General features: G+C 43.0%; 1 protein-coding gene and 1 long non-coding RNA gene across 2 annotated transcripts in view; one reads left to right on the top strand and one right to left on the bottom strand.

Annotated features, from left to right (window-relative positions):
* Nucleotides 1–16,742, bottom strand: part of LOC135419932 (uncharacterized) — a 71,757-nt gene that overhangs the window by 5,123 nt on the left and 49,892 nt on the right. The window lies entirely within an intron of this gene.
* Nucleotides 7,113–10,390, top strand: LOC135419311 (grpE protein homolog 1, mitochondrial-like). The gene is given in 3 exon segments (XM_064665585.1): nucleotides 7,113–7,117; nucleotides 9,587–9,863; nucleotides 9,866–10,390. Coding segments are annotated over 3 exon segments (699 nt in total). The 3' UTR covers nucleotides 10,283–10,390.

Below are 16,742 nucleotides of genomic sequence, written 5' to 3'. Positions count from 1 at the left end.
CCCATGGATAAGAAATAAATTGCTTTTGACAGATCCAGGCAAGGTCTCCCACCATGTTAAGCCTCATGCTCAGATCACCTGCCAATGGATCCATCCTTTCAGCACAAGTGGGTTAAGCACTTGTGAGGACAGATGGATAGAGATCCAGCAAAGGAACTCAAATTCCCAGTACAGAAATGCCACACTCTGCTAACAGGTATCTGTGGAGAAAAATTCTCAAGCTTGGACCACTGCAGCAACCTACAGTTATTCTAAACAAGAGGAACTCTTCAACAAACCCTTCTTGTTACCTTATTGACTAACTAGTACATTTGCTTAAGACAAGACACACATTAAAGCCCCAACTGTTGGAAGCTGTTTTAGGATGACTCCACTGTTGCTCTAAGTTACTGCACACACCAAACCAGACGTTCAAGGTATTCCTCATTCTGGGGTGCATCTTTCAAAGGACACTGTATTTAATTTGCCCTTTTCACTAGGACCAACATTTAAGGGGTTTCTGTCAGTTAATAGCTGGGATATCACATAGTAATTGCAGAAAAATCCAAAGGCTACCGCAAATATCAGTCACTACTGGCTGGGCTCAAAAGCCAGTGACAAAAAATTGCATTTTAATCCCTCACCCCCAAGCTGGCCAGCTCTTCATTAAAAGCAAGGTAAAAAGACCAGTCAGACTGACACATCTGTGTGTGGCATTCCTCAGCCTGACTTTGCTTTTGACTGTGTTGTTCCTGCACATGCCTCATTTCATGCTAGAGTGCAGTACTGTTACCTTTCCTTTTAATTTCCTGATTTTAGGAAATTGTCCTTCTGTTCCTTGCCATCAGATGAACTCGTTCTTTTTTTTATCTCCAGTAGCTAATTTTTAATTTGTCATTTCTTCTTGCAGCTGTGTTTTGGGTTAGTTATATGCTATCACCTGACAACAAAAATTACTTTTTTTCTGTGCTATTTTACCTCCAAACTACAATTTTATTTTTTTTGCAGAAAACTGAAAAATGAGTGACAGGTAACAGTAATAGATTCTAAACCAGCCAGGACAAAGCCAAATAAACACAGCTATTTATGACAACCATTTGCTTCTCGTACACACTGGAAAAGCAGCTGTGCTCCTATTTCCAATTCTATACTAACTTCCATTTATAAATTATGGGTAGAGGGAACAGGTATTGCCTGGCCCTACCACTACATACAAAGAAATAGAAAAACTGACTGATAAAATCCCATAAAATCAAAATGTTTCCACCCCAGAAACAAATTACACTGGAAAAGCCTCAACCAGCCCGGCCGTGTGTTCCCCTTTATGAAGAGGTGAGATCTGCCCCTCTGCCTCGGGACACCCCACACAGGAAGGTGCTGGCCCCCCTCACTGCCAGTGTTCCCACATCATCTGTTCAACTCAAGGCAGAGCATTCGGCACGAAAACATAATTAACTGGCACATGGACAAAGTTCAGCATTACAGGTTTAACAATTCAAATAGAAATAACGTCTTAGACACTAAAAGGAGTTCTAGAGCTGATATTTAAAATACCAGGTAGGGTGACTTCAAAGAATCAGGTCATAATTTAAAAATGCCTATACAAGTAGCTTAATAAATTCCAGTAAAATGAAAAGCAGTTTAAGCATATTACAAACACAAGTAGCAGAGGTTAAAGGTGGTGTGCAGAGAAGGACTAAGTGGTTATAAGCCATGACTAAACTACTCTGACTAAAATAGCTGCTTTAAATGTAAGGAATAAGTGCATTTTAAAATCCATTTTAGTTAAATGCATTGAAATGAGTGTCCATAAATCATAAAAAGTGTCTTGTTGGGTGAGGTGGACATGAATTAGCCCAGTCCAAGGGGTGGGCATCACCACTTTGCAACGCCTGGCTAGAGAAACTGGTTCCCCAGAAGTGCTTTCTCCTATGTATTTGCTGTGATTTCCATGGCATGTCCCAGGAGAGGCATACAGGAATCTGAACTATGGATTCTTCCTCCAGAAAAATCAGAATGGGGGAATGAACTTCTTCTTGAGCATACAAAGAGACTACAGAACTCCTGAAAACAAAGACTGAATTTAACCAGGACTGTAAGAAGCAGAGAGAGCTCCCTACAACAGGACCACACCCACCTCAGCAAGGGCCCGATTTACTGCATCCCTAATTCCCCCAGGGTTTGTGGGTAGCATCTGCCATAATTTTGTCTACCAAGACAGAGAGAACAACTCCCACCTCCGAAGCACATTTCTGGCTGCAGGCAGCTTGGGCAGGATGGCTGCAGCTACATCTAGAAAGCCCTCACAACCAGGATCTAGGAGTACTGCTGTTCAGGTAAACAAAGACTCTAATGGAGCCCTGATTACAGAAACTGAGGATTAGAAAGACTCTGGTCATGCTTGAGCTGGGGCTGCACAAAGCCTTCCTTTGATCCTTGGGGCAGCGCATTTGCCTTTCAGCCGGGGCCTCATTTCAGCCTTTCAGACCTCTGACATCCCACAACAGCCAGCAACTCGTGGAGGAGGAATTCGAGAAGCTTCAGGACTCATTAGCAAAGTCTCATGCCTACTCATGAGGGGGCCTCACCAGCTTAAGTGCTGCCCTAGGGAATGTCTGCTGCAGTCACAGATATGGGTAATATAAAGATATCAAAGTCAAATTTAGACACAGTTGATACCAGGGTACTTAGTTTAGCCACAAGAGCACAAGGCTCAGCATGAACTGACTCTCCTAGCAGGCCTGTGGGTTAGGCTTTTATTAGCAGATCTTATGCTCTCCTAAAATACACCTCCTCAATTCTTCCAATACACTGTGTGGGAAGAATATGCCTCACAGTAACTCCACTGTTAAGTGGATTTGTATGCATACCTCCCACACGACTTGAACATTCAGAGAATTTCTCACCACACCCTGTCCTAGATAGATATATATATCTTGCTGCATTACCTCAATCTCTGTTTCAGTCTTCTCTTTCTCTGAGGCTGTGCTAAATTAGGGTTATACAGTGCTGTCACCTTAACCCCTGCACTGACCAAAAAAAAGGGAGTGGGTTCAGCGGTGGTATCACGAGAAATCCAACACCACAACGGTGGCTTTGAAATCCTCCACAAGGCAGCCAAGGTCGAACAACGCAAAGTAAAACAACTGGAATATTCAAGTCAGGGGAAAATAACTGTCACCAGCTAGGATCAACAGAACTCCCCATTTGCTGTGGCTCGGGCACCTGTGAAAATGGCTTCCTTGAGACACACATTTAAAGGGGAGCAGCAAGGAATCTTTTTGCTCTTTGTATATAAATGTAATGCATTCATTTAGCAAACCAATCATGTAGATTGCAAAGGTTTTCTCTATTTGCAACACTGAGCTTACTATTACAGTTCTGGATCCTTGGTTTTGGTAGCATGTATGCTGCCAATACACATCTGGCACATAAACTGCAGATGAATGTTCACAGATGGTAGAAAATACCTCAGCAAATGGTTTGCCCAGATATAGATGTGGATGAAATTACTCAGAGTGCACTGCTGGCAAAGTTTTGCAAGTATGTGAAGCTGTACATGAAATTACTCTGCAAATATCTCGAAGGCTAATGGCTTTCAATGCTTAAAGAAACCTGCAACAGCAGTTGATCACTGCCTGGATTAAATTTGCATGACTTTAGAAATCTAAAATCTAGACACATTATGAAATTTAAAGACAGACTCCTGAAGGAAAAGTGTCCACAACTTACACGCTTTTTCTTGCCATTGCACATGCACTTACCAGAATTACAGGGACAAGCTGAGAGAACAGTTTCTGTTCAAATGCCCAAAGGTGTCTCTGCATTTCACTGCCGTACACAAGTTGTACACACCTTACATTTCAGTGCAGTTTTGAACAGTGTGTCCCAAACGTTTAGCCACACTTAAAAATAAGGCAACTATGTTAACACTGATTAAATATTTTCACCTGTGCTAACGTGAAATGGATGAGGAAAGCTGAAAGCATGTGGCTAAAACTAGATGTAAACATCAGTACCTTTATCAAAGAATAATGCTTTGGTTTTCCTGTTCACCATATGCTGTACACCCTTGATTTCTTCTGTTCCTTCATTTCTTACGAGATTAAAATAATTTCATTTTAAATATAAACCTTATTAAATTAACTCTCCACTATACAGTGTCCCTAATCAAAATATACTGACATTCCAAAAAAACCCCCACCAGGCACAGTGGGAGAGCTGTGCCTGAGTTTCCAGGACTTTATCCTTAATGAAAAGCCTTACTCAAAGGGTGGTTCATTCTTGAGGAGAAATGGCATAACTCCCATCTGGTTGCCATGCTGCAGCAATTTGGCAGAAGGGATAACAGATGCTGGGACTCCAAACTGCTCCCACACTCTTTTCCCTGTCTCTAAAGGGAGTTGCACAGAGTCATCACTAAACTGTTAATGGGTGCAAGATGTGTATTTCTGCAACACTGAAGACTGTGAGCATGGGCAGGAAGTGAGGGTGGTGAGGCTTTTACAGCTAAAGAAACCACTTAAAATTCTGTTAGTATTCAACTAATGTGTATTTTCCTTCCTTCTCTCGCTACTAAGGCATCTGCCTTCCCTCTCATCCTCTCAGTGTGGCCATGAAATGGTTTGAAACTCGAAACAGATTCCCAAGGCCTGCAGAGTGAACCATAATTGTTCCTGTGCACTACTGATCCCCTGGGAAAGATTCCCATCAGACATGGTGCAAACCTGGCTAAATCACAGCTCAGAGGAATCAAGCAGCTTCCCCCCCAGGCACAGCCAGGTCGTGTGTGAGCCGAGACACAGTGGGGGCACTTCTGAGCCAGACCTTCACTGGGCATCCTAACCCACACTGGGGCTTTTTCACTGCACCCTCCCATTGCTGCCCAGCCCTGAGCAGAGGCTCACACTGGAGACGTGGACAGGAAGGTTTCCCAGACCTGTGTAAAAGATGAAGAAGGACTGGGGAAGGAACACAGCCGAGCTTAAAATCTGCCTGCCAGGGAACAGTTAGAACACTTGAACTATACAAGATGTATAGGCAAAGCAAGTTAAAATCATTGATTCACCATCCACAAAGAAGTTTCAGAGGATACTCTGTGAACAGTGTCCAGTTATGTTTTGCAAGAAAGAAAATCACTCAAGGGTCTACTTGGTCAGTCTCATGCAAATGAGAATTGCACCAAACTCGAAACCAACAATTTTAAAGAGATCTAATGAGGCATCTAAATAAAAAAATTATTTAAGTGGGAGGGAAACTTCATGGAATCCTTCAAACTACAGACTATTTAAATTTAAATTCATCTGGCACAAAACTAAGTGTTCCCTATGCAGAGCAATCCCATATGAATGTCCCATGCATTTTGGGTTTAAGGACAACACTGAATAGAAGCAATTCACTGAGGTGTGGGTAAACTCTTGCTTCCAGTAACAATGACTCCTCCAAATCAAAGTCCTATGTCCTAGGATAAAGTCATCCAAAACGCTTTCTCCAAGTTGTATTAAAAATCACAGTAAATTCAGTTATCATTTCTGAGTACAAGAAGAAAAAAAAAACCTCAGCTGTTCAGACACAGAAGGGAATAACAGCATGAGTATGGGGAATTTTTAGCATTAAGGTGGTTCATTCCCTTAAAGCAAATTAGAAATTAGGATTGGATAGTAAAAAAAATGTGGTTTTTTCATTCATTATGCCAAATGTTCAGCAAAAGCTGATGTAAGGTGCATGCTGGCTGAACCACACACAGCATCTTTTGGACAGATCTGACCTATACAGCTGCTTCCCTAGGCAAGAATAAATGTAGTATTGTCCTGAAAACAGTGACAAGCTGTAGTTAAACTCAGCTCCCCTTGGTGATAAAATTAATGGTGGATTTCCTCCATTTTCCTCAGGATTTGTCTGTGATGCTTCTACTGCTATAACAAGAAGAAGAGAGAGTTCTTCCAGAAGTGATTTCCACTGGAGTCATGCCTACAATAAGCTTATGCACTTAAGGGTTCCTCAGGTTGCAGCCAGGGACTGACACAGTTAAAGCACTCCCAGCACATGTAATGCAGTTGCTCACCCGTGCTGCCTCCTCCCCAGTGGGGGGTGTAATTCAGGCTCTGCTCTGTGTTCTCAGCAACCAGATGGCAGCAAAGAATCCTGCAGGACTTGGTGCTATTTCAGTCTGGGGAACTGCATTTTTGTTCCATGAACTCTACTTCCTTGGCTCCAGCTCAGGCAGCCCTGGCTCTTACGTGCTCTCCAGTGCAGAGCACTCTGCGTGACCTCCCTGAAAAGCAGCGCTGCCTCCCGGAGCCCCAGCTGCTGGGAGGGGCTTTGCTCAGGAGAGGCTACGCTGGGACAAACCCAGCCCACTGATTTGGTGGTGCCACTGTTGTGGGTATCAGGAAGATGGTAAAACTTCCCAGGCACCACCTTGGTAAGTGGCAAAGCTCTGCACAACCCAGGAGCTGCCTCAGTATCACTGTTCAACTGCCAGTCTGGGCTTCCTGGGAGGCCAGTTCTGGAGAAAGGCTGAAAACTTCAGCAGGGACAACATGCTGGGACGTGGTGCAGCTTCTCTGCCAAAATGCCTCTTGCTGTTTTCCACCAGCATTTCAACAATACAATACTCTTCCAACAGATACCAGTCACCAATATTTTCAATAAATATCTGATATTACAGCCAAAACTACCACATTACTGCTTTGCTTCATTTCTGTGAGTGAACACAACTCTCATTCCATAATGCTCCAATTATTAGTAGAACAAGAGTTTTGTGTGTGCAAAGCTGAAGATGAAAATTCATCCTCCGAGACATGAGACAACTATAGTTGATTTCTCCTGTGCAACTAGCATTCTAATTCTTGCATTACAAGCTGATAATAGAGCCAATACTTCAACAGATGAACAACACCATCTCAAGTCAGCACAGACATCATCTTTCCAGCCAGAAGCCCATCTTGAGATTTTTAATATTTTACTGAATTATTAGAAAACTGTAACATTTCCCAATGCCTACATGCTTCTAACATACTTTGAACTTAAGAACCCATTAGTGTACAAAGAAAAAGTCCAGTTCTATTCCCCAGATATCCCAGGCTGTCTGAAAATCTTAGTCACAGAAAAGACATTCTGTCCAGGAGCGAATGACGTATTGCATTTCTTTGAAAGCAGCACATAATCAGATTCTCCTCAGCAGCTGCAAATCCATTTCTGCTGAAACAACCAACTTTCTCTCCAGATTTTTTCACTATGAATTTCCCGAGAGATGAGTAGATTCACTGGTACCCTGACTCTTTGTAAAACAGCAGGAAAAACTTGACCAGTTAATTACGTTGGCTGCTCTGTACTGCTATAACCTGGTCCAAATGAGGAGATGCAGTCAGATTCCCCAGGAGTCAAAAGTATCCATGTCCAGGTTAACCCCTCATAATCCTCCAAGTATTACTCTCTGGCTTGCCCAAGCTCCTCATTACAAACCTGTGCCGAAAGCAGGGAGGCTTGGAAATGCCATCCACTACCTCCATCAAATCACGCTGACAGAGTTAGTCACTGACATCTGCCAGTACCACATTTGAAGTGCTGCTGCTTAATTACCAACTGCTCCAAATATTAAGCTTGAAATGAAGAAACTTTAAAAAAAAAGATGTTAATGGACATTGCAAAGGGATCTATCCCATTAGGTCACTTCTTCCACTGCAGTACTCCTGCAAAAGAGCATTTAGAAATCCAGTCCTAGAGGATACCTGGACCACTGCAGGAACCCTGCCAGAAATACCACGCAGCATAACATGTGGAAAAGGTGTCCTGTCAGGACGGCTGGGAAGACAAATCTGGAGATTTGTCTTGGCTCAATAACTAACAGTGAGAGCTGAGATGGAGCCTGACAGTCCTTCCCAGCTCTTACCAGGAAGGTTTTCATCCAGGAGGCATACAGGAGTCCTTGAGTGTACTCAGTTCTCTCAGTGGGATCCAGAGGGAAGGGTAGAAGCTTGTGGAAGTTTCCACAGGGTTTGCAGAGACTCTTCTGTTTGGGCTGGTTGGGAGGAGGGCATGGATGGAGTGATCCCCTTATGGAAATGCAGTGAAAACAACCACTGGTAAAAGATTGGGATTCCTCAAGTATTCCACAATCCAGAACATCTTCAAGGGAGCTAAATACTATCCTCTCCCCATTCTAATGTGATCTTTCTACTGAGGGAGGGGAACCTGACCACGCTGAATCATACATGCCATATACACACATGTATCTATATACATTCCCAAAATCCCAAGATACTTTGTGCACAAAGCTTTCCAGCACTACTGGTGCATTTACATGTATAAATTGACAATAACACATTTGGAATACTCAAAATTAAGGTATTAAATCCTGATTTACTTGTTTAGCAGGTAAGATTCCAGTGTATTAGCCACACTACTGCACAGTTTGACTGTACCTTTTCTTTCCTATTCCTGAAAATCTGTATTATTATGGGTTTTCACTACACTATCAATACTCTTTCCTGTGCCTGTAGGTCTCACCATGAAACACTTTCCATCATTTTTGCTAACATCTTCATTATAGCACCATTTCAAAATTCAAAGTTAGGAGTACAAACATAGGTCTAAACTACTTTATTTCTGGATGGCAAAAAATCAGGGCTTGGAAAATATGAAGGGAATACAGCAGATGGAGAAAAATGAAAAATGAGTTCCAGAGAATGCATCATTTTCCAAAGTGGTTCTTATATTTGTTCCACAAACAATATAGAGCTACCTCAGGGTTTGCCTTACGTGCATTGTTACATTACTTTATCACCAAGAGCATTTGTGTCCCTTTTATGAAATACTCAGGGAAAATTATATTGCTGCAGCCTACAACTGGAAGCTATAAAACTTCCTAATGCAGGAAGGAATATTGCAGTTGTCTCGATAATTGTAACCTCAATTAGCATGCTAATACAGGTAACAGTGAGCCCAAACCTTGTTCAGTCTGAGGGAACTGTAACCAAACTCCTGGGCTCTGTTCACACAGTGCTGCAGTGCAGCCTCAAGGTCACGACAAGGCAGAGCTACAGAATCATGAAGCACTGCAGCTCCTTGCAGCTCTGTTAGGAAAACACTGTACCAAAGAGTTACTGTTTACAGTTGTATTTATTCTGTTTGCTTCCTGTCTTAATACCTGACATCACTGTATTAATTTTCAGCCCATAACTCCTGGAAACATCTCCTTGTTCACATATTTTCACAGAAATAACATTCTCTAGAACTATCACTCTTTTCAAAAAGTTGTTAAGCGTCAGTGCTGAAGGGAGATTTTGGGATATAAGAAACATCTAAAAGCAAATGAGCTCCAAATACATGAGACCTTTACACACAGCTACTAGTTAAAAAAAAAAGTGTGAATCCAGACTTAACTTTTTGCTTTTCACAAATTTTGACATGTGGCTAAGGTGGTTTAGCAAGGGCTTCTCGGTATTCTGAATTTAGATTGCAAGGCCAAGGTGCAAACATTAATGGCATCACCCACAGCCAAGTGCAATCTTCCCACCTGAATCTTCCTGAGCTGCCAGCTGGCTCTAGCATTTTTTACCATCTCTTGGATTTAGAGCTCCCATATTGTATTTCTCTGCCCAAGGCTCAGGCCCAGCAGGCAGGAGGGCACCCTGGCAGCAGTGGCACAGTGCATGTGGGGTGTGCTGTGCCCACGGCTCCCACAGCTCAGCACCACCATCAGAACTTCTCCACCATTGCTTTGTGCAGCAACACAGCAGGAAAATACTGGCCAGAACTTGGAGGAGGACCAGAGTCAGAGCCTAAATGAGCAGAAGGCTGAAACCAGCTCTGCTGAAAAACTGTTAGCTGAAGAAAAGACTAAACTGGAAGAACAACTGAAGGAAGTCACGGACAAGTACAAAAGCGTGCCTTGGCAGATGTGGAAAACGTGAGAAGCCAGAAACTGGTAGAAGAGGCAAAGTTATACGGGATCCAGAGCCTCTGTAAGGACTTACTAGAAGTTGCAGACATACTGGAGAAAGCAACAGAAAGTTGCTTTCCAAAGGAAGAAATTAAGGATGATAATCCTCATTTGAAGAGCTTATATGAAGGTCTTGTTATGACAGAAGTACCGATTCAGAAAGTGTTTAAAAAGCATGGCCTGCTCAGAGCGGTTCCTGCCAGAGCCAAGCTCGGTCCCTATGAACACAAAGCACTGTTCCATACTGCCATGGAAGGGAAGGAGCCTGGTACCACTGCATTACTATCCAAGACTGGCTATGAGCTGCACGGGTGTACTCTGCAGCCTGCCTTGGTGGGTGCTGGGAAAGGCCCTTAGCTGCTCAGTCTGAGAATTTAAAATGCCATACAACTATTACACAGCTGGATGGTTTTTGTCTCACACCATGCTTTCCTCGTTCCTCTGCTCCCAGAGAGGTTTAAATGGTTTTTTGGGGTTTTTTGTTGTTGTTGTTTGTTTGTTTTAAATATTGAGACTGGATGTGGCACTTAGGGCCATGGTCTAGTAACCACAACAGTAGTGGATCAAGGGTTGGACTTGATGGTCTCAGAGGTCCTTTCCAACTCAGCTGATTCTATGATTACATGATAGCCAAGATGAATAGGGCTCAGTCTTTTCTTTCCCTGCTTCATCTGTGTCCTCATAGCTTTCAGCTCAGTGTACAAACACTGCTCATTCTGAAATGACTATGATGGCTGAAAATCGTCCAGAAAAATCTTCAGTTTTGGCCAGAGAGAAATAAACACCCAACCCTGAAAAATCAGCATTTGATTGTATGTGCTACTGGTACACATGGAAGCTTTACCGTGATATCAAAGAACTTCTGAAACTCTTCCTTCCCAGCCCCAATTTTTAAAAAGGAAGCTGGTGCAGTACATTTTGGAAGGGGCATGCAGAAAGATCTAGCATTGGCAGACATCAAACCATGACCTCCTGTACCTCAGCTGACTGCCTTCATCTCAAGACTGCAACGGGATCTCTGTTGGGGTGTGGGACCCAGCTGAGTGCAGCACCTCTGAGGAACAGGGGCAGCTAAATGTGTCCCAAGTGGCACTGCCAGCCACTACAGCTCTGGCACTCAGTCATACCTTGGCTTTGTCAACAGCCCTCTTGATTTCAGCGCTGAACTCGTAAAATAAGAGAATAAGCACAGGATTCACCATCGGGCCCTCTGTGGATATCCAAAATGCCATAAAGCTGCAGTTCCCGAGGAAAATTTTATTTTATGACTTGCTAATGACTTCAGATCTCAAACTTACCATTTGCTCTAATGCTCATTAAATTTAATATTTAACCTGGCTGGCTGATTGCATTGTCACAAATTCTTGTCAGAAATCAATGCAACCCCCTTTCTAGCTTGCTCAGTCCCTGTCCCTCAGGCTAAACAGCCTCACTTGCAGGCATTACTAGCCTAGAGGAGAACAAGTATGCACAAGTGAACCTGACTATGGAAACAGGTGATAGCTGTACAGAAACCATGAAGGGAGCAGCTTTCATTTAGGGGGTCAGGGAGGCAGTGAACTTTAGTATAGACATCTGAAAGCGGGGTTTGCAAGTTCAGCATCGACGGCATGCCTGGGTTTTAATCTTGCTTCAGCTGACTAGATAATAAAGAACTAGAAAACACCTTCATAAAAGCCTTAAATCATGGCTGAAGGACCAACAAAGCCATTTGAATGGCTGCACCTCCCAGATCTCTTTTTTAATGACCTGTTCCTCAGAGGCTGGCATCTAATTGTTCCTTGCATCGATCCAGCCTGTCCCAGCCCCCTCGCCTGACAGGCTGCTACAGCACTGCCAGCATTCCTTATGTTCCCAGGGATACTCACTGGCCCCATTTTTACTTTGAATGGCATTGTCTGCAGCTACCATATCCATTTCCAGCTTCAATTTCCATTGAGTACCAGAACAATTTGAATTATTAAAATTAGAAGTCAGGAAGATGCTGCCTTTGCATGTATTTTTTGCCTTGCTGTACCTCTCCTTTGAACACGGTCCTACAGCTTCAGCTGTAAAAGCCATTATTTTTATCTACATCAGGAATGTTTTGCCAAAGCCATTTTTTGAAGTGCAAATGGGTGACTGATTCCCTGTCACGTGAAGCCTCAAGAAAGTACAGGGTGAAAGTCTTCTCGGGAAAATGACCCTAATTTTCATTAATCATTCATTTGTTTTCATTTAATAAGAGTTCTTTCAAAACTGAGCCTACCAGCAACAGGGGCTTTCCCATCTCTCACTACATTCAGCACACACAAATGTAGAGTCAACTTTTAGGTAAGGCTGAGCAGAAAAAGCTCATTCCTTGCTCCTTTCCAAGGACAGGCACAGTGCCATGGGTGTGCACCAAAACTAAACCCTTAATCTACCTAAACCTTCACCCAATTTCTGCATCCTTCAAACTGTAGGCTGAAATAAAACATGTTGCCATGTGCTTTTCCAGCTCCACGAGCTCTACTCGACATTCTCTTAACTTCCTTCCAAGTAGGTCCATCCACACCAACATTCTACTGTCCAATGCAGTATCAGTAAGAAACTGATACCTCTCATCTGGCTTTCCAAGTTCTTGGTCTTTGCTAAATCTCCAGCAGCCAGTGATTATGAACAGCTCACTACAGTTACCTTGACCTAGTGTAGCTTTCAAAGTGAGTCCATGAGAAGGAAAACATCAGATAACCAAGGTATCAACTTCCATTTCAGAAGATGGGACCCCATGGATACCTCGAGAAAGCAAAAGAAATTGGCTTTATTAGAATGCTTGCTATTGCCCTATTGTCATACATGTTCATCAGCTCTAAAATTGCTGTTTACCAGTATTTACTGAGATTATTCTTAAAAATATTGTCAAAGTCTGAGAAGAAAAGGCGAGTGACAGCAAAAGCGATGTCTGAGTGTGTAACGTTTCCTCATTGTGAAGTATTGCCCAAAGTGCTACAGTCTGAAAAAACGAAAGACCAAAGGTTGGACTTCTTTACAGCTTATTTTTAAAACTCAGTTTCTGCCCCAATGCTTCAGCTCCCACTGAACAACTGGAGTAATCCAAAAATGAATCATTTGAGCAATTCCCACAGGAATATTAGAAATACTAAGATTTGCTTCCTCTATTTGACACGAACACAAACCAGAGCTGTGACCCAACCTGGCCTTCTTGCTTCAGTAAGCACAAACAGACCCATTCTCACTAAAGAACACAAACTTTTCTCCCCAGCACTTGCTCCCAGAGGACACAGGCCATGGAGGAGGGCGAGCTAATTTTGTCAGGTCTTCATGACAAAAGAGTCAAGGTCATTTCATCCTACACAGCTGCTGTAGGAAATGCCTGGCAGAACATGGTTTCTGACATTGTGAACAGTTGTACTGTATTTTTTGCCAAGGCCTGAATTTGGCTCTGCACAGACCAAGAACCATCCGCCAGTGTGGGAGATACAGTGTGGAGTTCCTTCCATCTCCTAACACCTGCCTTACCCACTCCTTGCAGACCTTCCCCACCTGATCCAAGACCTGGAAACAGTCTCCATATGTTCAACACATCATCATGTTAGAGCACCACTCCCCTCACTGACAACCTGTCTGGCTGAGCTGAGTCAAGGAAAGGCCAGTTCCACATGAGCTAAAAAGGGTTTATAGCTCTGCTCCCCACTGCAAACCACTCTGTTCCTGAATGCAGAGTCACTTTATTTAGATCAACTTATTTAGATTGACCTGTAATCAGACATTAAAGTTATGCAAAAGTATCTGTCCATACCCCACAAGTCATTAACTGTAAAAGCACAGGATGATTTACAATTCACAGACCCTGCCCTGTACTCAGCACTGAGCACCATGTTTTACTGCAGGGTGGTAACCAAACTTCTGCTGCAAATGCTGAGTTTTCTGCTAGTAATAATACAGCCAGTGAAGAAAGGTGATTATGACTTGGTCATGTCAGCAGCACGAACCTTTATGTTCAACTGACAGCAGCTAAACACCAAAAGGTAAGATTTTTGTCTATACTAGTAACACAGTGGAGTAATTTGTTTGCTAATATATCTAAGTCTACACAAAATGTTTTAATTTCTAATTGCAACTTGATGGTAAGCTCATATCTGATTTAAAATATATTTAATTTTAAAGAGTAAAAGTGCTCAAATGAAGCCTGAAATCAAGGAATGCTGCATTTTAAACCTTTGGTACCATAAAAAAATACACAAGGCCAGCTTTTATTCCAGTAAATGTCAATTTGTACCCCCTTTCTCTTGTATCAAATGGAAACAATCTCAGAGAAACAAGACTATTTAAAAGGTATCAAACATTCTTTTTGTAAGTGCTTCTGTGGGGACGTGCCACAGAAAGGCAGAAGAGAAAACCCTGTTTTCAGAACAAGCTTGGACGGCATTAAGTCAGAAAGCTACAAACTGAATGTTTTGATAATGATTTTAAAAGGATCCCTAATTCAATGAGCAGCATTTGACTGAAGCAAAGCCCTTCTAAAGGAAAGACTTTTTTCACTCCAGCCTTCTCCTCTGTGGAACAACATTCCTTTCTTAAGAATGAGTCCTCATATTCACAGCACAAGTGTCCTCTACTCTCACCACAATGTACCTACCCCCAAAAGCAGCCCCTGACAACCTGCCAGCCTCCCTTCCAGAACACAAAGCTCATTTCTAGTTTGCTGCTCTTCACAGCAGCAATGCTAACTGAGCCAGCAGGTAAAATTCCACTTCCACGTAAGCCTGTGTTAAATGCCCTTCTGGTTTCCATTCCTGGATATCTATCAAAATGCAGTTTAGAGCAATGTCATTAATTATGCTCTCCAACACAAAAAAAGGAAGGTAGCAAGAGATGCCTTCACTTAATCAGTCAACCACGTGTGCTGAAAGACATGATGCCTTCTCCCTCTAAAAGAGACTGCTGTCTCTGGGTGGCCTCTGTCCTGAGAAATAAAGGGACATTGACTCTGTATAATTGTTTGCACAGGTACACTATCAAATTCAAGGATGTACATTAAATGGTTCCCTTGGCAACAAACCTTATCAGCATTCTTTGACTACAAAGAGGAAATATTTTTTCGTCTAGAAAAGTTCCTTCTGCTTAACAGCAGCAGACAGAATAACATTTTGAAATTCCTGCTTTGCACAGTGTTCTTTTTACTACAGGCTGCATATTAGGAAAGTAATGGTACAGTTCAAGTACTCTGAAAGCAAAGATCCTCTCAGCTCCAGGTTCCCAGACCCGTGCTGCACCGCTGTTCCCATCTGTGGGGAGGTCTCAGGCCACAGCACTTCACTCCCAGCTGTTCAGCACAACCCCCAGCAGGCTGTGGGGGCCACCCGTGCAGATGATGAACAGAGGAACAGAGGCAGGAATGCCTGTGTGGAAGGAGGGAACCTCTCATGCTGGCTTTGCTGTTGGAGACATTGCAGTGTCAAACTGCACCTTCATCGGTTCTGCCTGGTGAAGACAAGCCTTGAGTCCGACTGAAAGCCCAGAATTCCCATCAAGCAGAAATACAGATTTTGGATCAAGACAGTAGACATCCTTTCAGCATCAACTCAATCCTAAAAACAACTAAAACATAGGTTCTTCCCAAGTGGCACTGCACAGGTGCCATTCATCTTTAAATTTTTGGCCCACTCCATCCTTGTTTAGGGATTTGATCCAGTAGCTCTCATCATCAAGCCACTGCAGTGGCTTATCATTATACCTCCTTCTATTTCTTGAACTTAATTGTGTCTTTTTGTTTCTAAAGCCCAACAGCCAAGCACATGGGCATGTCCTCCAAGCAGCTGGGTTAATGCTGCTGCCACCTCTGTTTCTCTCTTCCAAAGCACATCCCTTTATAACTCCTGGAAACGCCCCACGATGCTGCTCTGAACACAAAGCCCTCTTCAAAGCTCATTGCCTAACGTTGCATTGCTAAGTAGAAACTATTTGGGATAAAATAAAGACAGATTCTTAACTACTTTTGAATGCTAAGCCTCATGCTGGGTGCAAACACTCTATGCATCTGCCAGTGTGGATGCTTTTAGCAGATTTTAATTCCAGAGCACTTCAGATGCAAACCATACTTGCAACTTCCACTGTCCCAGTGCACAGAGCCCTCAGCCCAGGGGCCGTCACAGGTGAGGCTGTGGGAATGGACAAACTCATCACACCCCATCAGCACGTCATGGCTCCCTCTGCAGACATCTGTTCCCTCCTTTTATACAAAGGATGACTACCAATGCCAAGAATAGAAACAGCATTCTGCTGGCCAGGGCAACAAGAAGCCATCTCTCTGACACCAGAAGATACTTTCTCCCCTACATTTGAGGAGTTTTGGTGCTGCTGAGAACAAAACATACTGGCAGAATAGAGCAGGACCTGCATGGACTCATCATTGCCCAGAAACCAAAATACAGCTGACAGGTCTAAATTTAGTCCACTAGCCCTGACAGTGCCCCGTTAAACCAAGGAAAGAAAAAAAAGCAGAAAGGATTTTTTCTAGATGCTGATATGAGTTTTCTATTGGAATTAAAAAGGATGTAAAGTGGTAGAAAGCTGGTTAAGGAGCTGGGGCTAACCTTAACAGTGTTTAGTTAACAAACACACACGCAGCTCTTGAGTAGCTGGCCCTGAACTATCAGAGAATTGACAGATCTCTGCTTTTGCTGTGGGATGTATGGAGTGAGAATTCTCTTCAACCCTCACCCCTGAACTTTAAGATACAGTTACAATACACGCCTCATCAAAGCCTTACTACAGTACAGCAGCTACAGAGAAAACCAGGATAGAAAACTGAATGTCACAAATTAAGAGCAGT

Source organism: Pseudopipra pipra, chromosome 10 (assembly GCF_036250125.1).
Source record: "Pseudopipra pipra isolate bDixPip1 chromosome 10, bDixPip1.hap1, whole genome shotgun sequence".
Taxonomy (NCBI): Eukaryota; Metazoa; Chordata; class Aves; order Passeriformes; family Pipridae; genus Pseudopipra; species Pseudopipra pipra.
Note: the sequence above shows the minus strand (reverse complement) of the source record. Positions and strands in the feature narration are given on the sequence as shown.